The sequence below is a fragment of the Dermacentor variabilis genome, chromosome 11 (assembly GCF_050947875.1).
Source record: "Dermacentor variabilis isolate Ectoservices chromosome 11, ASM5094787v1, whole genome shotgun sequence".
NCBI lineage: Eukaryota > Metazoa > Arthropoda > Arachnida > Ixodida > Ixodidae > Dermacentor > Dermacentor variabilis.
Genome location: NC_134578.1, coordinates 29,505,375 through 29,527,696, shown reverse-complemented (window position 1 = coordinate 29,527,696; position 22,322 = coordinate 29,505,375). Strand labels below are relative to the sequence as shown.

The window sequence follows — 22,322 nt, the reverse complement described above, 5'->3', positions numbered from 1 at the left end:
CTGTTGGGCTGCTGAGCACGAGGTCGCGGGATTGAATCCCGGCCACGGCAGCCGCATTTCGATGGGGGCGAAAACACCCGTGTACTTAGATTTAGGTGCACGTTAAAGAACCCCAGGTGGTAAAAATTTCCAGAGTCCTCTACTACGGCGTGCCTCATAAACATAAAGTGGTTTTGGCACGTACAAACCCATAATTTATTTTTTTAAATATTTAAGTGCAGTTCTTGACTTGAAATTACGATGGTACGTGCACAAACAAATAAGGCACATGATTACACCGAAGAGTAAGTATAAGAAGAGACGTCAAATTTTTGCTCATATTTCCGTAAACGACTCGTGCCCTTGCAAAATTCACTGCGGTGAAACAAAGAGAATAGAATTGAGAAACTATAGAGGTAAAATTTTCGATGCCGTAGATACGAGTGACATTTCAACGTGGAACAATGGGTAGCGCTTTTCGACACACCTGCATACGAAACGCCAACGGCTGCAAGGTTTCCCGCACATTCTAGCAAGACGTGAACGCGCGATATTTCGCGCACTGCAAAGAACAGCATGCAGTACCATGCGGCGATCCTGGCCACAATTTGCATCGTGGCGGTAAGCGCAGACCGCAGGTGTACCAGTAAGTACTATTCCTTTAAGTGTAGCTCGTGAAAGACACCTCGCCGAAAGAAATGAAACAAATAAGTTTTTCGCAAAACTCTTGTGAAAACAATGCCAAGTGGCTCGTACGACACCGATAACACCCATCTCTGCTAGAACACTATGAGTATGTTCTCTCAGATGGGGCAAGAAGAAAGAAATCGAGTATGTTTAAAATAAAACGTGCTATTTCGTTTTTCTCGCATCAGCAAATGAATGTGCCAGCTGGTAGCAACATCTTGTTGTTTTGCTCGTTGTAGGTTCCATCATTTGCAGCAATTATGAGAGCTTGCATTACTGCTACTGTATCTCTTTTCTCGTCAGGCTATTTGCGAGCTTTCCTGTGTCACGTCACTTTATATCTTTATTTGCTTACACATCATTGAGCGTAACGTGTTGTCGGAATGTGTATATGCATGAAAGTCTCTTTGAAAAAAAAACAGCTACTTGCTATTGCAAATAATTCTCGCTGAAATACGTGAGCAGCGCGTCAATGCGTATACAAAATAAAACTATGCTGTTTATTTCTCACCAGGGCTCGCTGCCCACATGACGTAAGTAACTCGCGCTTTTGGCGCGGGAAAGAATTCTAAACCCGCGCTCCCGTTACATGGCGTCAAAGTGCATCTTCGCGATGCTATTTTAGCGAATAAGTTGTACGATATCTTGTGCGTATTTTTAGGATACAAACTACTACCATCAATTTAATGCCACACATCTTAACTATAACTAAATAATCTGGATTGATGGGGTATGTGCAAACTAGAAACAAGTAATCACTGATGATAGCACGACATTAGCTAAGTGATTAAATTTGCAAAAGAAGACCTCCTTTGCTCTAGAAGGGAAGGACGACACGTTAAACGTAGTGGACATGAACGAAAAATAGCCGCAACCGGAGATAAGCACAGACGTGCGCTTGATATATATTTTTTTCCGGCAGGTCTCGTGTGTTCACTAGCCGTAGCTTTGCGTCCAACGCGACGCATTTGACTATGCTAGCATGACCAACTTTTGAAGTGTCATGTTTACGTCACTGCTCAAGAAAGGTACATCGACTCCCTAGAACGGCTCATAGGTTCAATGAACAAGATGCCTGCTAACGTATCTGGATAAAGTGTTTGCAGGGACGAAATAGTCAGGGGTTAGCGTAGGTGGCCAACATAAACGTATCTCACACAGACTCACTCCCAATATATTTTTCGACTCCCTGGGACTCACCAGAATCCGACTAAGGCCAATCTACTTACACTTACGGACTCACACTGACTCGGGTTCACCCAGGTTGACGGCATCACGTACACATCAATTCTAACACATTTATGGACTCATACTCCATTCAATCTCAAGGAACCACCCACATACTCAACTAAGTCGCATTCACAGGTTCATACCGCATCTGAATCACCAGCTCAATAAAAGGATAGCCGATTCAGAGCAACATCAGAGCACGCTTCAAGGTCACGTTCCCACTTACGTCTGTTAACATCCACTGTCGCGCACTCACTTGCACACTCGACTGGTCACATTCGCGCGCATTCGTTAATTCTTATAATGCCATTCACTACACTCGCTGGCGTTGACTAAAACTGAACTCAAGTTTATTTTGAAGTTTATTTCTCGCACAAAGTATAGAGTGAAATATGTGTACAAACGAATTCGGACCTCCAGCTGAGGCTAGAGATCCAAACGGGGGTGTAGAGAAGAAAAAAAAATGTCTGGCAGAAACTATGTTACGATGGGTGACGACGTTAATGTCATTCGAACTTCACCGAAGTAGTGACGCATCGTATTGCCACCAAATAAACGCGTGGCTCATTAGGCGCGCACTGCAACTGGGCTCCTCTCTCGGCCTTCCTTTTGATCAGGCTGCGGTTTCTAGTGGCACCACTCTGTGTAACAAAATTAATATTCAGACAAGTTTGTGTGGATATTAAAACGTGGATTAAATCCTTCCAAACACCTGATACATATTTGCGAAGTTTTTTTGTCACTGAAGAGGGGGGGGGCAAAGGGCTAAATCGAATGACACATACCTAGTGATGCAAGTTATCATGAAAGAGATTGCGCAGAGTATGTCAACTCCCAAAAATGTTGTTCGCGTTGAAATTACCGCTGCGGTTTCGGTTCGGGTTGAATGCGTTCTGATTTCGTTTTGGTCCAGTGGCAGTTCATGAAAGTATCCCGATACGTGCACCAGTGTGGAGTACATAACCAGTTCCTGAACTTGTTCGACGTAGCCCACTTTAGCCACAAGAGTAAAAGTTGCCATGGCAAATCAACTTGTCCTCTTGGCGCATGCGCAAGATGTGTCAGGAGAAGACAGAAGTTGAGTTGCGCACTCATGGGACAAAGTAATTGGTGTTTTACTCGAATACCATTTACTCCTGTTTATTCTTATACAAATACACCAACCTACACACAAAGAGAACCATCTCAAGCAGTGGCATCGTCAAACTGGGCAAAACGTATTGTGACGCCTCGACTAGTGGATGTCTGTGCTCCCTCTTAACCTTATTCGCTCATATATTTATTCGTAACCGCCGTGTTTGCTTAGTGGCTATGGTGTTGCGCTACTAAGCACGAGGTCGCGGGATCGAATGGCATCTCCGGCGGCTCCATTTCGGTGGGGGCGAAATGCCATAACACCCGTGTAGGTGCACGTTGAAGAACACCAGATGGTCCAAACTATTCCCGAATCCCACACTATAGCGAAGCTCATAATTGGATCGTGGTTTTGGCGTGTAAAACTCCATAATTTAATTTAATCTTTATTCATAAGGAGTGTTTGAGAAACCTCATAAAATTGTCTTCTGAGACCTATAAGCATATGGATCGGTGTAGAAATAAACGTGATACCTCAAGCTCACCACCGCTTTATCATTAGGTGTCTTCTTAAGAGGAAGCTTTAGCTCAGGTGCTCCTATACAAATACATGTAAAAGGCGAATTCGTTTTCCTCGGCAACCACTGCACCAAATTTGACGAGGTTTGTTGCATTTAAAAGAAAAACTTAAAATCTAGTGACTGTTTGTTTCGAACTTTTGAGTTAGATTGTCAATCTTTTATAAAAAATGGGCAAAAATCGAAAATTTTCAAAAAACAACACTATCAAGATTACAACTCTGTAACTCAACAACAAAATATGATAATACAATTCTCTAAATCGCATCAAATAGTACATCTAAGTCGGACACAATTGATATGTTACACATGAATATAAAAAATTGTAATATGGAAATAAAACTTTTGCAAAACCCTTGTAACCAACGCAACAAATTCACGTAAGATGTAAAATGACATATTGAATTTTTCCGCTTTGAATTATCTAATGGGTGCCCTTTACAGAACCGCGATATCAGTTCTTGATGCAGAGCTATGAATTTGTAAACTTCGTGCTTCAAATTTTTTCACACGGTCAAATATTTGAAAATCGTTTTAAGAAAATTCGAGCCCTAAATCGAAATTCAGCTGCCAACAGTCACTAGAATTTATCCTTCTCTTTCAAATGCAACAAATTTTGTTAAAGTCGGTCCAGGGGTTATCTCATAACAACGTTTTTGCGTTTTACATGTATTTGAATAGGCCGCGTAGGAGTTGGGCCCGAGCTAAAGCTTCCTCTTAACGGTGACTGCAATTTAGCAACTTAAATTGCAGGTATATAAAAAAGATTTGCCAAAAACAAACCTAAAAATGAGAGGATAATTCAGTTTGACGTATGACACATGTGCAGGGATGATAAGCGACAAATCTTGAAGAAAGATGATGATGTACAGAACATACAAGCATCTTACTTTATTTGCATTAGAATGTTCACAAATGAATAATAGAGAAACAACATATATTCTGTATGCGGCTCCATCATAAAGCGCACAGCCGAAAGTTAGCTGTAGGATAATTAAATTTATGTACAAGCCCTCAATAGCTAATGGCAGGGAAGAAATACAATATAGATTGCAGTTATCGGTTAACAAAGTTTTTTGCTGACACTATGCGGCATGCTCGTAATTCCATCGTAACCCAAATAGTATGTCCATGAATTCGGTGTAAAAAAACTAAAATAACATGATGCCTGGCCTTAGTACGATACCTGCATGTACTGCTGAAAATCTGCCTCACCTCACCTTTCTCGGAGATAGCACTGGACACACAGCGATGCGAAGGTCCGGTTGCTTCACAGAAACAACGGGAGTTCTAACCAGGACATAAATTGCCGCAAGCGTAGATGCGCAGTGCGTTCAGTGTGCAGCCATGGCAGCAACATTTGCAGACAGTGGCGCTAAGCACCAGCGCCATATCCGCTCGAAAGCAGCAGCGCCAACAGACAGTATGTGAGGCACGTAGAACGAATGAAATTTGAGTGACCACTGAACAGAAGCACAACTGCAAAAGAACAATAATTTGCACACAAGACAAATGCCGTGTTCGCGCTGCGCGTCCTTGAACGACAGAAAAAAAGAACAACTGTCGGCTGTCACGCTCACGTGGGTCTGGCGATGTTCCCAAATTCTACTGGCCAAGAACAAAGGTGTCCTGCAGCACGGAAATGTACAGTGTAGTAGAAGGCAGCAAAAATGCAACGTGCTGCAGAGGAACCGACACTACTCGAGCGAACGATGGCTGCACAGCACTAAATGTTTAAAACATTTTTAAGTTGGAAGTTTGAACAAAGTGAAATAATGTCGTTTTCAATACTGTAACCACCATGAACAGTGTTAGCATCGCAGCCGCTTTCCTGGCGTTCGGCACATTTATGGTTGATCATAACGTTTTCACAGAAGTCAATAGCAGTATGAGGATACCATTCCATCGAGATGTGGAGTTTAAACGGTTGGGTCACTGGAAAGCATGAGCAACCTTGGCAGCGCAATTATACATTCCCTGCTTTGTGAAAGGAAGTTATATATGGCTGTGGTGTTCACGCCAATATTGTCTGGCATGTTATGTGATTTGTTCACCATGGAAGGAAAGGTTTGCTGGGACCCTTTAATTCTTTTATTGCCTTGTTTCTGAAAAAATACGATTAGTGAAGCAATGAACAGAGCTAGATGGTGCACGTTCATGATTCTGTTGCATTGCTATTTAGGTGTGAAAAAAAAAACTCTGTTCTTCCTTTTCGTAGTCATTCTTTTGTCAGTGTTGAAACTCAGCGTAACACAAAGACAAAACCATTACGAACTGAATGACATATGCGCCTGTTGGCATTCGTTATATTTAAACTTTACTGAAATACGACGCCGGGTAGGAGAACTTTCCGGCAAGCTTCACAAGGTTAGATTTGCCTGCAACCAGCAAAATACTCATCCACCTCAAGGCTTCGCTTGGCTTGCATGCACACCGCATTTCAATCCAAATGCTAGATATTTTAAGTAGCTACTTGGATTTCGTTGAGCATGACTTTAATTGATTTGGAGGGCCCGTGTCGAAGTGTTTCCTTCCTGTGTCTATATTTCCGTGTGTGTCAAAACGAAAAAATAATAATAACATATACGCCAATATTATACATAGCTGCAAGGGAGTATCTGTGGAATTGTATCTCGGTTAGCATTTCTACGTATGTAATCATACTATTTCAAAATATGATTCAAATATAATAAAAATATTAAGTTAGTCCTGTCTGGTATTGTGGCGCAAAAGCAAAATGGGGAATTTGGAAGCAATAACGAAATAGGACGTAATGCCCCAATGTTTGCTCTGCTTCAGAAATTGTGCGACCGACACGCGTCTCTCCCGGAATCGCAGGGTCTAGGGGCTGTGGGCCATCCACGTGTGGTCCCCTAGAAATGCCTGTACGCGTCAGGCCTCGGCGCGACCACTTCTGCAGGCCCTCGTTCACGCCCCCTTGGGAGCTGCGCAAACGCCGCAGCTGCGTTTGCAAGCGGCGCTACCTGCGCAACTCCTGGGGCGAGTGCGTTCCACGGAAGAAGTGCATGGCGTGCAGGTTCCGCTGGCAAAGAGATTATCAAACGTGCGCGCCCGGATGTCCCGCGACCTGCAACAAGCCGCTCAGCGCGTCGTGTGATCTACCGTGTACTCCTGGATGTGCCTGTCCACCTGGATGGGTGGTGTAAGTACCGATCAGTGCGTGTCGACTATGCCTGCGATTTCCACTTAACCTTACAAATCAGTAAATTTCACTATCTTTAGTACCGTAGGCTTGCAGTTTAGGAATCTCACAAAATGTCTTACTTAGTAAAGAGGAACCTACGTAATACGAAAGAGGACCTTGACGTAGGGCGCCTCTGATATCCTCGGATGCGACATGCTCAGCGTCAAAGAAGCTGGCGCTTAACGCATGCGCAGATGCAGGAGACGGGAGTGATCGGGTACTGACAACGTGGCCAGTATATAATCAAATTAGGCCTTTGTTATTCTTATATCTCTGAATATGAAGACATATGGAATAACCTCATGGCAGACAATGCATAACCAGTTCGAAGCAAGGAACAAATGAAATGTTCTGATTCTACGTAGCCATAAATGTTCCTAATGTCAAACATTAAAAAAAGACAGCACACTTTTGCGAGCTTGCAGAATCACGGCTCCATTTCCAGAACTCTTTCTTCTGAGCAGTAAATTACTCATCTATGCTCCCTGTAATTATTACAAACAATTGAAGACGCGGACCTCACATAATAATTTCGAACGCAGTATTTGAATTTTTTTAGAAAAGCCTTAATTCAACCATATACTTGGCATTCTGCTCCGCGATATGTTCCCTTCATTTTTCCAAATTTGACCTCATAGGCTCTTACGGTTCTGCGGCTCTTATTTACTTCACTGGAGACACCGGGGAAGCCCACTACAAAAGCCGTGTAACGCATTCAATTTGAATTAAGACTAGGGTTCAATAACTATTAAGAGCGCCCGTAGCTAGGCCAGAAACGTTAAACATTCTCTTGGCATCCCACATCACGTCGTTCCCATTTCCGTCACTCTCGAACTGGATGTCCTGTGCAATTCTCGAAAGGCAGATGGCGTGAAACTTTGAATTTCTTTCCATAAGACTACGGGCAACATGGCCGATAACGACCGCGCAGCCTGCTCAATCGTTATTTAAGGAGTGTTTGCAAAGACTATTATAAACTGATTTTCTTGAAACTTTGCTCAAATATCACTCATAATTCTCCCCTTGTATCACTAAATGCCAACAACTTTATGGCAGTTTTCTTCCTTCAAGACATTGGGCAACTTTCCTACGTTGTTCACTAAACACGCTTGCAAAACACTGGCACGATTCAATAAATGGGTTTATACAAAGACTGTACGTCACCTACACAGTTTAAAATTGATTGAGCATCACGCACAATATGCTTCCCATTACCACAAAATATATAAACGACGTGCCTTGTTTAGTTCACGGAGAACACCCGGGAAACCAAATACGCACCTCATATAAGCCATAAAGAAGCTGGAAAGGGAGTGCTCAGAAAATGTTTCCAGAGGAGATGATAACCCTCTGACTTCGAGGTTTCCGTTCGCACCAACCATAACGCGGTCCCACTTCTCTCCAGCTATAATGTTTCTACCTCTGGGTCTTCTAGGGGAGCAGGAAAACTTAGTCACCATTTCATATAACAAGTATAATCAGGTAGAAAACGAGATTTGCCAATTATTCGTCGGCCAGTACTAAACCCGCGCATCTGAAAATTTGCGTGCGCAACACTTTAAGGTACCCTCCATTTCATGTAAATATAAACCGGGTGATTGATCTTGTTTTGCCACAACACCATGAACACACGCATCTAACATTTTAGAGCATCTATAACTTCACTAAAGCCTACTCTGGTAAATATCACGCGATAACCGATGGGGTAGACCCGACACACTTTTCCTGGATCCAACATCTTAACAGATTATGCACATTGGCTAAGCTCTGCGCACTCCGCGAAGAATGCACTCTCCCTGCTTCGTTGCTAGTACCTTCAACACTTGTCTGCCTTTCTAACAGCAGTATCCGCCAAAGTTTCATCTCAAGAGTAACTTTATTGTTATGCGTGGCACAAGTTCAAATATGCCTGAAAATATCGTGCACTGAATTCTTGTTTTGAAAATATGCCAGCGTAGGAGAGCTTGTCGCGCCTGATCTTCATATTTTATACAACCCGCCAAGCGAACGGGTAAGTTATCATGACAAGGCATTCCTTAGCTTCCTATTTCTTGCTTGCTCACATTACCTAAAAGGCCCTTTAATGTTCATTGCACATTGCAAACGGTTGCTTTTGTTTGCGATGCATTTGTGTGAATTTTACGCAGGCACCCGAAGAGGTCGACGATGTGCATTAAGGCCTACAAATGTCTTCCGAAATGTCCGGCAAACTCAAGCTTCCATGCGTGCGTGCCGAGTTGCCTCCCTAAGTGCGGCGAGAATCGACCAAAGAAGTGTGCCGTCACCTGCGACGCTGGGGCCTGCGTCTGTAATGAGGGTTACGTAGAACTGCAACAAGGTGGAAAAAAGACGTGCGTGCCCCAATCCAAGTGTTCCTGGTATGCTCCCACAACTCGTTCATTTAGGCCTAACGCCACGCAGTATACCGGCAGCAGGGAGGGGTCACACAGCACTATAAGTTCACTGGGTGGCGTCGTACGAATCCCAACGAATATGAACTTACCCTCTGCGATTGATCAGCCAAATGATGCACGAAGATACCCGGTGGGCGCGCATTCGAACGGTTTTGCAGGGCATAGGGAGGGCACTTCGACGGTTGGTACGGAATCAGGAGTGCCAAGTATTACAAAGGAAACAGGCGGCGTGAGATTCGGCACCGATGTTTCACACTCGCAAGGTGCAGGAAGAGATATCTCCAGTGGCAGCTCAAGAAATACTGCGGGTGCACTATCAACTGGTAGCTCCGGAATTGTTAATCTTACTGTTGGGGTACCTACAAGCGGAAGGATATCGCATGTTTCCGCAGTGGAAGCAGAAATGCCCGCTGTATTCGGCATATTAGGAACGCGCTCACCTGAAACAGAAAAACCTATTTCGGATGGGGCCATACCAAACTCAGGCGTTACACATTCAAATGTTACTCCAAGCGTTCTCGGAATCCCTTCCGGACTTGCAGCCGCAGCAGAAGCCCCACCTGTTGCAACTCTGGTTGAAACGAGTGCTTCCAGAAGTAGCAAACTAGGTAATGGGATATCTAGTAGAGGAAGGCCATCTTCGAGCGAGCGAGGTTTAGGCGGAAAAGGTTCAGTATCAAGTGGTACTATAGGAAATGTTGGGGCTTTTGTTGGTCTAGTTAAAAAAGGCTCTTTATCAGGCTTTACCGTTCCTGAAGGTGGCATGGGATTAAGCACTGACGTCATACACCCATTAGGCACTGGTGGGAATATTAATGCAACCACAACAAACACAGACAGTGCATTCTCAAGTGGTGCCTCTGTAACAGACAGTGCCACTGTTAAGCTACACTCAGTAGGCCAGCACATGCCTCTCGGAGCATCATCTGGAGTAGCTGGAGTTAAATCCGGCACAGAAGGCCCGCATTCACGTGGTACCACAGAGTCTCTCTCTATTGGAGCAGAAAACTCGAGCAGTGCACTACGAAGCGGTGTTACTTCAGGCCTCGGAGCAACTGCCGGTGTAGGGGCTCAAAGCTCACCAACAGCAGTTTCACGAGGTGTTGACAGTGCCTTAGGTTCATCGACGTCTGTTGCCGCAGTGACTGGTGGTGGAAGTGCAGTATCCGGCGCAACAGCTACTTCATTACCTAGTACCACAGGGACTGTTTCTGTGGGCCCTCAAAGCGTGGCAGGTTTCGTGCCACCTGCTGTCGCAAACCTTCCCGGGTCCGCAGGTGGAAAAAGTGCCATGGGTACAGCCATGCCTGGTAGCGCCGCAACAAGTGCAGGCGGGGAAGTGTCCAGCACTGAAGGTAGCCCCATACATAGTGTCGCAGGACCTTCATCGACTGGTACCACAAGCTCGAAAGGAGTTCCCCCAAAAGCTGCTGGAAACATTTCCGACGTTGTAGGCACAGTACCTAGCTTAAGTGCAATTACGTCTGCTGGCGGAGGAACGGGAAGAGAACGCCTTGTATCCGGTACAAAAAGTAAACTCTCGCGTACTGCCAGACAACCTGTTTAGGCTAACACCAGCACAATCCGCTTTTCCGGTTCCGCAGTGGTAAGCTTAGCTAAAATGCACACACGTATTTTGCCGTAGGAACAGGCAGGCGAAGCATTACAACCACCGGAGCAGGTACGAGCCCTTAAAGTGTTCTCCATAACCTCTATCGATTGACGCTGCAACAACATCCGAAAACTCCCTCTAAAGAATAGCACAGGCCACCCCAGCGACACTGGCCGCATGCTTACGGGACGCTTTAACGCAGCTGTTCGAGCTGTCAGGTGTAATTGGTGTTTAAACAAGAAATTCCTGCGATGTTGGAAACCCAATAAGCATTTAAGCGCAATAAAGTGAAATATAGTCATTTAGGGTGGCGCGTCTAGTTCCCTGCATTTTTCTAGCTTATTGGACAATCGCCCTTTGCATCCCAAACCAATACCACTATTTTTCGTCGCTGTACAACCAATAGTTTTATCAATAAATTTTCGCACACGTTTGGAGCAGTTGTATTGAAGCTGAGCGCCTACACCTTATCTATTCGAAACAGATGCTGTGGTGCAAAAAAAGTTGAGTACTCAGCAAGGTCAACAAGGAATCTCGGCTTCCGGTCTACACAAGCCTGAGAACGTTATGGCAGTCGTCTACAAGCCCCGCAATTTCATTCTAGGGTAAAATACGTTTGCCGCAATAAGCAAAATTGAGAAAACAACTGACGTTTCCGTAAGATCAGCCGACTGCGTGGGTTTGCCACAAATGTTCACCTTTTTTTTTTGATGTAGAGAGAATAGGCCACAGTGTCTGGAGCGAGCGCGCATAGAGAATTGTGTTAAAGCTAGTGCTTACGCAAGTCGTACATATAATGTCGGGGCAGTCATGGTCGCGGATCACAGGTGCAACTGTTCAAGCAGATTCAATAATAGGACATCCTGCAAAGGTTTGCTGACAAACTCGCCACGGTCTGTGGTGTCACGCAGTGCTCGCTACGAGGGCAATAAAAATGTCAAAGCAATGGCACAGCTTCGTAGTGATGCTAAAAGGGCAGTTTCTTGGATTTTACGATGAGCGCAATATGCCAGAGGCGGCTGTCTTCAATGACAATATAAGGTGTTTACACATACGATGATTGTTTAGCTTTGGCTGCGTGGTGCAGGCGCAGTAGATAACTAAAGCTTTATAATAGTTAGTCAAATGTACACGTCCTCAGGACGGCATATATATACAAGGTGTCTTTTTCAGTTCATACAATTTTTTTGTGTAAGAAGTGTACGAGAACAGCGAAAGTATAATTTTAGCAGACATGTTCCTAGGCGAGGTGGACTTACTTTGCCGCTGAAAAAAAATGAGCTTCAGAAGAATATTTAAGATAAATTTCATAATTACCCTTCCTATAAGCTGCACAGAGGCAGAACCCTCTTTTTTTCAGAATCTTGAAAATCGTATTTAATTCAAGATATTCCCATCGCCCTTCGTACAAGCGCGCTGGGAGCGCAGTAAAGGCAGCACGCTATCATAAAGCACCAAAAATCTCTGTGACGACAAGCGTGATAAAACTTGAAACTGAATGTCTCGACCAGTCGCGGCGGATACTGATAGGGCCCGCTTTGCCTGGCAAGCTTGCGCGGCATTGTGCCGGGTCATGATTTGCCTTCTGGTGTGGTTGTGGGTCCCTTTGGGTGTGGCCACGCGAGGCGCAAGGCAACACCAGTGCCGCAGTACAGCTTAACGCCAGTACTGATGGTTGGTGACCACACCTCACAGAAATTGCATGACTAAATTTGGTGAATAGCCACATTTCATCACAATGTAGTCCGATTGCGTATACATCGGAAAAACGAACCAGTGTGAAAACTGCCAGTGCCTGATAAACAAAGAAAAGCAATCGGCGCAAGCATTTCAAAGAAGGTTAAAATTGTCCTTCTAAGCCAGAAGAAAAAATAATTTTAACCGGCACGTTATTCTATGCGCCGAAGTCCGATTGTGTGTTATAGAATAGCTCCAGCCTTCTGTATAGCTTCTTCAGCGAAAATAAAAGTACATGGGCAAGAACGTCCAGAATGGGGTAGGAAGGTTGCTCGAACAATACTGATAAAAGTGCGCCTGCGCTCCCTTGCTCAGGAATAATAAAATTTTTGAAGCACAAACTGAAAAAGAAAAGCATCACAGTCTCGCGAACGCGAAGCATTGAGCAGGATAATAAAGCTTAGCATTGCACTCCACCACCTGGCGCGGCGTTGTAACATTACACCGAGGCGACTTGGTGTGACTCAGCATGCAAAGCAGCTTCTGCTGTGCAGCAGAAACAGCCCCCTTGTCAGATACCAGGGCATTTCAGAACGCTGGAGCAACAACGAATGCCAGAAGGGACGTTGCCGGAATCGTACCTAGATAGTTTACGAGACCAAACCGAGGCACGACCACCGGCGTCTGTCAACAGGCACAGAAAGGTTTCAATAGATATACCTTGACGTTTACTACCCGCTCAGCCCAGAACAATGTTTGCACCCCGGTGAAGTATGCAGACATCGTTTCAGCAGGAACGCTAATCTGTGTGCCCACAACGCTCGCGGCCGCAGCGAGTAAGCGAGCGTAAGCGAGTAAGCGGCCCAGGCACCGCTTACTCAAGGGAGCGGGGTAGGCCATCCACTTGGCTAAGTCGCTTTTGCAGCCAAACAAACTCCAATTCCCTGGCACCCTTCTAACCATTCACGCTCTGGCAGCACACACACCTCAATACAATGACGACAGGACGGTAACGGTGGCGCGAACGTAACCTGAGTGCCCGTATTGAGGTGATATCCATAAGCACTTGGGGAAGAAACCGTTATAGTATTCTAGGTTCACCTGTCGTCTACTAGAGGACTCGCGAACCTAGCCTGGTAAACAAACTCGACGACTGCTCGTGCGAGAGCAGTATTTGAAATACCCTAATGTTAGCATTCGGCGCATATAGAAACTAAGCTTGTAGAACATAAATTAATCCGACAACGACAAATGCCGGCCCGACAAAATAGAAAGACCGCATTGACCGGGGCGCATTGAGTCTGTTCATCGGCCATGCCACGTGGCCCCGCTAGCCTAATTACATGGCGCACTATTCAGTCTCACATCACACTCCCGTTAAAATTTGAGTATCTGAAACAACGCTCTCCTAAATGCTTGGTTTTCTCCTGGAAACGCAATGACACTTAGCGCTTGTTTAAGGGGACCAGTTTACCCTTTGTACAGTAGTAATACTTGCTTTTCGCAATAAATTCATTGCACATTAACGAATAGTCAGGCAGATCCAATGCAGATTTTAAAATAATTGTGGAACGAAGCTTTGTGAAGCTCTTACTATAAGTTTGCACGTTTCATTCCTTCGTCTTTGGCGGAAAGGGATGGATTTTCGTGCAACCGCGCTGTGCAAGGAGAAAACGCTTTTATTTCTTCATTTCTTCTATTTTATTTTAATTGAACCGACCTCTTCTGGGCCGATCCCCCGTTGTAGGTATGTGCTATAGCATGAAAACCATAATCATCATCAACACACGGCGATCGTTTCGAAAAGCCCGTTGGCGTTGGCACCGTTGTCGAATGAAGGAATAAGAACTGGAGACTATTTGCAAACTGTATTTACAAAGGATAATGCAGCGCGACTCAGTTCAGCCGACGGCTCGAGAGCCAGAGAGCGTTCGTCGTCTTCGTCGGAGCGCCCACCTGTATCGGCCACAAGAAAGAGGCAATGTGCATGTATCAATATATACTGCGTTTCTTGCCAATCCCTCTCGCTGGGTTTGTGCCATAGTAGGAAAATGATCATCATCGTAATCATGTTCAACACGCGGACAAATTTTTTCTGGCAAATGCCAGGTTGTCGGTGCGGAAATGATAATCATAAACACGTGGTGATCATAGAAAAGAAATGGTGTGGGTACGTCGTGTTTATTCCGTGTCTTGACCTTTCCTTCATTGTGGCTATGTGTCACATAATGAAGATCATCAACATGCTCAACACGTAGCGACCATCTGGAAGCGCTAGCTTGTGTGGGCGCCATAAAAGTATACGTGCGATTGTGTCCCAATGCTTCGAGCATATGGCTGCTTTGTTGGTGGGTCGAGGTTCGAGCTCAGCCAAAGGAAGCGTTTTTTTCCTTAAAGTGACATGGAATCTACTCGGTGAGAAGCCGACTAGCGACCGACCTACCGACCGACTGACCGACCCAGACGAAACCACGGAATAGCAGGCAAGGAAAGCTCTGCACGCGATGATGACACATTAGGTTTTGTAAACATTAGTATCAGCTGATTCTCAGCAGCTGAAAAATTCCACGATGGTAATCCAGATTAAGTAAATTTTAGTTACTGTGCTCCCCCTCAGTCTACCCGAAGGTCCTTGTCTCAGCTGGATAGCAAATAACTTGAGAATATCGAAAACTAAGTACCATATACTCTATGGGACTAGTTGTATATGAAGAAGTAATCCAAAATTGATATTTCCCTATTGTTCTAGCTGCTTCGCTGAGTGCTAGAAAATGCCGCACTCATCATGCTGAACTTTAATTTCATTACTTACGTTTTTCGCTATGCCTTGAGTCGCTTCAGGGAAGATATGTCATCAACATGACATGTCGTGAACACTCCACAGTCATGATAACATGCTTTTACACTTTGGTACTTGTCTTGCTGCAGGTTATTCTGCGGTAAATCATTTACTTACGTTGTAAACCTGCTAGACAGCACAGGTAACAGGCCATCAGAGTATCTGAACACTTAGGTAATGCGCAAAAGAAGATAGTCATAAAACATCAATTCGGTAGGGTAATACATAGGTTTAGCCTCCTTCATAATACCGCTGAAGTTTATGTACTCTCATCTTAGGATTTCTTCATTTACCTTGCTAGCTGAGCCAATAGGTATCTCGTTTTCGCACAACCAGAGCTTTTTTCTTAGTTCAGGGCGTGTTCGGTCAAATCTGTTTTGTTCGTTGTCACTTGAGCTTTCTTCAGCTTGCACACATACAGACGGTAGGAAAATACATGGTGGTAACTACCCCAATTAGTTTCATCTAGATGAATTTGTATATAGAAGGTCCCTCTGGTTTTCAGGGGTAATCCTCGGCCACAAATAATCGTGTTACCGGAGAACACGTGAAAACAGCAACAGAGTCCCTAGCTATAGATTTCAAAGTTTCTTTTATGTTTCTGCTAACGTACCCGACTCGTGCGGACCTCACTGCGGCAAAATAAGCATAATAAGTTTTTTTATAAAACAACGCTGCAGATCTATGCTTCAGTGCAGCAGACGCCAGTGACACTTTACTGTAGGAACAATGGGCAGGTGCACTTCAACACACCTGCATACACAATGATAACGGCTGCAAGGTTTCCAACAAACCCTCGCGACAGGTCATCCCGCGCTTTCTCCACGTGCATTCTGAGAAACAAGATGCAGTGCAGTGCAGTAGCCTTGGCCATAATTTGTATCGTGGTGGTGAGAGGAGACCGCAAATGTACCAGTAAGTACAGTTATTTAAAGTGTAGTGCTTGTGAAACATGAAATTTTTATTAATCATATAACGAGGAGCCAACAAACAAGAACACCAAAGAAAACACAGGGGAAATTACTTGTACTTACTAAATGAATGAGAGAAATTATGAATGAATGGCAATAAAAGTAGTTGAAAAAAACAACTTGCCGATGCCAAGTGGCTCACGCCACAAGGAGATAAAAACGCTCTGCATAGAATACTTCGAGCGTATTAAAAACTAGCATATTTAACAAAACCTGTTTAGAGGCCTTCCCTCCAAATTAAATCAATGAGTTTAACCGCTGGTAGCTACATGTTTCTCTATATGTGCGGGGACGGTCAGCGCCGGTATTTATGCGTTTTTTTTTCGTTGCCTAGGTAATCGCTACGGCAGTGGCTTTATCTTCGGGCATCTTAACATCGTGCATAACACCCTTGGATAGTGTGCGGCATTGTGCAAGAGCCGCGATTCAGGAATCTTGCTGAATGTGTGCAAAAATGGGCTCATGTGCGTACGCATGAACTCCCGAGTGCGCATTGTCAATGCGGGCGCACCGAACATGCGCTATAAGTAACTCCTAGAGCATCAAAATGATGCATGTCCTCATCCGCCACGTGGGGATGAAGTCTTTAGCTCTGACGCCACCTGCACTCGAAAACAATTGCGTGAGGTGCGCAGGGTAATGTTCTGGAAGCATATATCACCTTTTTAAAGGTAGTATGGTTCCTTTGTCTACAGTGCTGTTTCACTGCCAACGCGGGACATTTGTGATCTCTCGGACTGGGAAATGAAATGCTACGAGGTGCCTTTGTCAGGGTATTGATGGCCTTGCGTAGTATACAATTATTTACAGCAAATTCGATTTGCGTGTTTACGGCGAGGATGTTAAGGGCTAGATTTCCCAGGATCGTGCCCATGTCTGGACACGAAACTGTCATCATCAAGGAGGTTTAAAAAATAATTTGTAAAACCTTCTTGGTCATCATCAGGTTGGCTCCAGCGTCCTCGTCTTCCACAGCTGGCTCGTTGGCGACGCTCAGTGCTACCGCGCGAACGTGCTCGTGCCACTGCTCCCGCGTTCGTCGTCGTCATTAATTAATGAAAAAAACACAAAGACGTAACCAATTTTAAAACGATTCAGTTAAGGGCTAGTTGCCTCAGGATAGTGTCCGTGTGTAGACACGAAACCTCCCGTTCGTGGGCCCATACCGAAGACAGTGCAATGCCGGGCCGACCTGCGGCGGAAGTGAAGCAGTGGTTAAGCACTCGCCATACCTCGGCCGATCCCGAAGATAGTGCAGTGCCGGGCTGGCCCGCGGCGGAGGTGCAATTAGCCATTAAGGGGCCCGTAAACACACCTTCGATGGTCATCCTTCCGCGCTGTGTGGAAGCGCACTGAGTCTTTTTGTCTAGTTTTTCCTTCGATGAAATTGATTTTGAGTAAGAAGAGGTTAATTTTCTGGAATAATAGTAAGTATGGTCAGTCGAAATATTCCTTAAAGTATAGCGCTGCGCGGTTGCTCATGAAGCAGACGTTGTCAGTCTTATTGAACTCACTGTCAGGTGCAGCATAAGCAAGCTGATTGGAATTACGTCCCAGTAGCTTTAGTTCCCGTTGGGAAAGCGCTTATGTGAAGTTCAGGGGTGTCTGTCTTTTTCTAGTTATTGTAAATATGCCGCGGTGATTAAGCAGTGCAATTATCCCCTGATTCTGGCTGTAAAAAAGTAAGTGGAACACTGCTTTGTGCTACAAGTACGGGCCAAAACCAAGTCGCTACTGACGATACCTCGACGTTAGTCAGTTGGCTAAATAAGAACAAAATCCATTGTGCTCAAACGGCGCGATGAACATCTGAAAAGCAGGAACATACAGAGAACAACGATCATTACACAAAACGGATGCAAGCATGCGCCTGGTTAAGTATGCGTGTTTTTCTGTCTGTCTCAACTACATCCCAAGCAGTACCTCTCACTGGAACGTCATATTCTTACACGATATCGCCATTGTGAGCATCGTCTGAAAATTACAATTTTTGACACAAAGCTGCAGAAATGCAACGCCTAATTCTTGAAAGACATAATAAGTTCGAAAAATACCCATGGTACCATATATACATAAATAGTTTTCGGTGGGGGAAATATAACAGGATGATCCCGTTTGATGGTCCAACGATGTTTTATTGCCGGAACACGGTACCAAAAATGCAGCTGAAGAACGCTCAGCATGCGAAAACTTACAGAGTTCTCTCTTGACTAGGTTCTGTAAAAGCAAACACGCAAGAGTAAACTGGTAGCTAATTCTGATTTAGCTGCGTTCTTTTGCAGCAGAACAAGTACTCACGCATTTCCTAACCCCCACGAAATACATTCGTCCACAAAATGTCCTGACCTCCAATACTGGCAATCAAGACAAAAACGTAATCGGAGCCCAGCTTTGCGAAGCGTTCTTATGCCTCTTTTATTCACTTCTATGGGTCCAAAGGGCGTATAATTAATATAATTATGCCGATAAGATACAGCACATCCAACGAATTGGAATATACAGCGAGGCTTTGTGTGAGTGCATAACTTCACGGATTATTTGGCGGTTATTCTAGAACTCAAGAAGGTTTACAAGGCGATGGAAATCTGCGAGACGATACACACTATGAATGAAAAACAGATGCTTGCGTCAACATACACTTGGTTGAAGGTCATGCTGTGAACCCTCCCAACATTGCTGCTGACCAGTGGTCACACTGCCCTCCTAATTCACACCTTCCGTCTGTTCCCCTCCCACCTCCAACTTTTAGTTGACTCCGAGCTCTTAAAAATGTTGTGCAGCCGGACACACGCACTCTTATCGTACCGTGTGTCTGCTCATTTCCCCTCACCTGACTAGGCGGAGGAAGTTGTGCCTAAGAGGCTTGGAGCCGGCGGGGCCCTTACGCCAGCTGTGATCTCAACGATGAAATGGTCGCATTTACCACTGTGTGTTACATGTCCATACTGATCTGTCGCCGTGATGGAGGCTGACGCGTACCACCTAACATGGCTTACAATCGGAACGCTCCGCGTCTCCTACTGCAGGCCGGCCTGCGCTACAGTGTCATAACCAACTATGACCGCTGGATAAAGGATAACAGATTCCACAAAACACTGATTGAATTCATACAAAACACGCCTCACAGCACATATATAATACACAAATACAGAGGAAGAATTATGTCTTAAGGGCAAGTTATTATTGCAAAAAAAATTAAAGAGTCGGATTACGAGTCGATACACACACACAATCACCTGCGTGCGCGGGCGCACACATATTATACCGAGCCTTTGGATAAGCGGAGTTGCTGACTACTAGTGAGTGCGACAGATGCCTTGAATGCATCATGGTTTCATAGGCAGCATTCGCATACGTAGGTAGCGCAATTCGAATCCATTCAATCTGCAAGAACCGTTTACTTCTGCATCACCGTGCAGCCGCGGATGAGCGAAGGAGAGTTTTCTAGTCCGTTTTCCTCCGCGCGGCCACTGCAGCAGATGCGCGAAGGAGAGCGCCATCTGGCGGTGGTGCAAGCAACCCAGCAGAGCGCCCAGCGCACGTCCACCGCTGTGACTGGTTGCCCTAGAATGTATTCGGCAAGAGAAGAAGCACGCTGCAGCCACCGTCACGAAATATGGCGGGGCTTGCAAAGAAAGGTTTCGCCTGTAATAATATGGCTGTCCAGCCCGATAATTCTGTCTATGCAACATAAGAAAGCCCTACCGTCCCCACAAAACCGCGAAAGCACTTTTGTGTTTCTCGAGGCTGCCTGGCCGTGTGTGAGCGCCTTTGATCTCGTGACGCACTCCGCGCGCATGCGCAAACTCACCGCGTCTTGCCTTCCGCCATCTCTCTCCTCTCGGCCTTATATTCTATGTGCCCACTTTATGTACGGTAGCAAAGCTGACGCTCTTCTGGAATGCTATAGCGTAAATCTACTCCAAACTATTTCTATATCATTTCAGCAATCAACCCTCTACGATTGGCCAAGTAGTTTTCTTAGCACCCACATTTCAATGTTTTTCATGGGAAATCACAAAAACCGCGAAAGGTCCGCAAATAAAAATATGTGTGCAAACTTACCATGCATGATAAAACCAAGCACACGAAGCAATTATTTCCGATTCTGCGCATTTTGCCCCAGTGGCCCTCCTCTACTGATAAAACTTTTTGGGCTGCGCCCATTTTGTCGGTTTGGCCCACCATGCTCCCAAACCACGAAAACACGTCGCGTCAATGTTACGTCTGCACATGAAAGATACATCACTATGGCGAACAAATGTGGCTCTTCCGAATGACCTGAGACTACCCGATTTGAAAGGAATCAATGATATCTGCCCGTCGACCACTCTGCTACTGGCTTCTTCGAACTTCCGGGGAAAATGGATTTATTTATGCTTAATAGAAACTTTTGCAGGGCAGTGTAGCGCTTTGTAGCCCTTTCGGCATGTATATGACATCGCTCTGTCAGTTTTTCTTTGCCGAGGATCCGTTTTAGCGCCATTTTTATACTTGCGTTGCACCCCGGTGCCATTTTCGACAGGGTATCGCCAGCTAAGCAAGGGGAAGCGGACCAAATGCAGACGCAGTCAGCACGCTCCAAATCTATTTTTGTACTTTCGCTGCGCTAGCTCGACAATACCTTTTGCTTTTCCACTGCCAAGGAGATAAAAGAAACTGTCAAGGCAGGCAGTGCCATTCGCTTTGGAAGTCAACAAGTGTGACCTGTTCTAAAGAAAAAGGGCGTTTGAGCGGGCAGTTAATACAACGCTGGAGGTCACCGCCCGGTGCTTGCGTCAGCGTTTACGTAAAATTGACTCAGAAATCGTTGCTATGCGTAAGCGCAGATGGCCCGTCTGTAAAGTCAGCGACACTATGTTTGAAGCCGCGAGAAAAGCTAGCCCCGGAGGAGAAAGGCGCCTAAAGTTGGAGAAGGGAATTGCTGCGTTCACCCCCTCTCTTTTTTGTTTCCGCGCCGCGGTGCTCGCTGTGAATTTTCGCGGCGCCTCTTTGCATGTCATGATGACGATAGTAATCTAAAGAAAGGAATGAAGCTTGATGCATGTGTAACTGTAGGCACGTGGAGCGCTGTGGAGAATCGCCGCATTCGCGGCCTTTCCGTTGGTATTTTCACGCCGCAGGGCTCGCTGTGCATGTTCAAGACTTCTATTCTTTGGATATGTTGAACCCTCGCTTTTCCCGTAGCCCACCAGGCGTCGCACCGTCGAGATCAATATAGCGTCCATGACGTCGTTCGCGCCCTCTCCGTTTGGGCTTCGACGCCCACGTGATCGCTGTGCATGTTCCCGGCATCCATACACTTCTGCGGAACCCGCGTTCACGAAGTGAAACATCACTCCTTCATTTTTTTTTTGCATCAAACATGAATTACCTGGTTAGTGTCCATGCATTCTCTCTCTCTCTCTCTATTATATATTTTTTTGCTTGCGGATTTGAGCGTTCAATCTACATCACTGCCTCTTTCCATTTCCAGAGTCCGAAAACTGTGGGCCTTCTACGTGCGGACCACTAGAAGTTCCCGTACGCGGCAAACCTCAGCGGGACCACTTCTGCAGGCCTCTATTCACTCCCACTTGGGAGCTGAAAAAACTGCGCACCTGCGTTTGCAAGCCACGCTACCTGCGTAACTCCTGGGGCGAGTGCATCCCACGGAAGAAGTGCATCCCTTGCAAGTTTCGTTGGCAAAGGGATTATCGTACCTGCGCGCCAGGATGTCCTGCCACCTGCAATATGCCATTCAGCGAGTCATGCAATAAGCCGTGCAGCGAAGGATGTGATTGCCCGCCTGGCTATGTGGTGTAAGTATTCGGTATCGTCTTTCATTTGCAGATTCAACTTATATTTCCCTTCAGCAATGCTCATCAAGACGTACTAGCGACATAATAAATAAGTTTTGCGCCAAAAATCCACACACACAAGAAAGGAGACAACACGGGCGCTTTGTTGTCTTCTTTCTTGTGTTTGTGGTTTTGCCGGAAAACTCGTTTATTATGTCGGATAACCAACAAGCCCAGCAGTTCATTCTTCGAACGTATTACCAAATTCGATCCCAC

At 45.4% G+C, this 22,322-nt stretch overlaps 1 protein-coding gene across 1 annotated transcript; it reads left to right on the top strand.

Moving 5' to 3' along the window:
• The first annotated feature begins 477 nt into the window (after positions 1 to 477).
• LOC142564588 (uncharacterized) lies at positions 478 to 21,805 on the top strand. The gene is made up of 4 exons (XM_075675645.1): positions 478 to 625; positions 6,387 to 6,711; positions 8,901 to 9,131; positions 21,743 to 21,805. Coding segments are annotated over exons 1-4 (627 nt in total). The 5' UTR covers positions 478 to 555; the 3' UTR covers positions 21,744 to 21,805.
• Positions 21,806 to 22,322: the final 517 nt, after the last annotated feature.

Bases quoted from the DNA above. Each gene is read 5' to 3' on its own strand.
- LOC142564588 (XM_075675645.1), top strand. From the start codon at position 556: ATGCAGTACCATGCGGCGATCCTGGCCACAATTTGCATCGTGGCGGTA. The intron at 626-6,386 runs GTAAGTACTATT...CCGGAATCGCAG, and splicing joins CGCAGACCGCAGGTGTACCA to GGTCTAGGGGCTGTGGGCCA. The intron at 6,712-8,900 runs GTAAGTACCGAT...AATTTTACGCAG, and splicing joins TGTCCACCTGGATGGGTGGT to GCACCCGAAGAGGTCGACGA.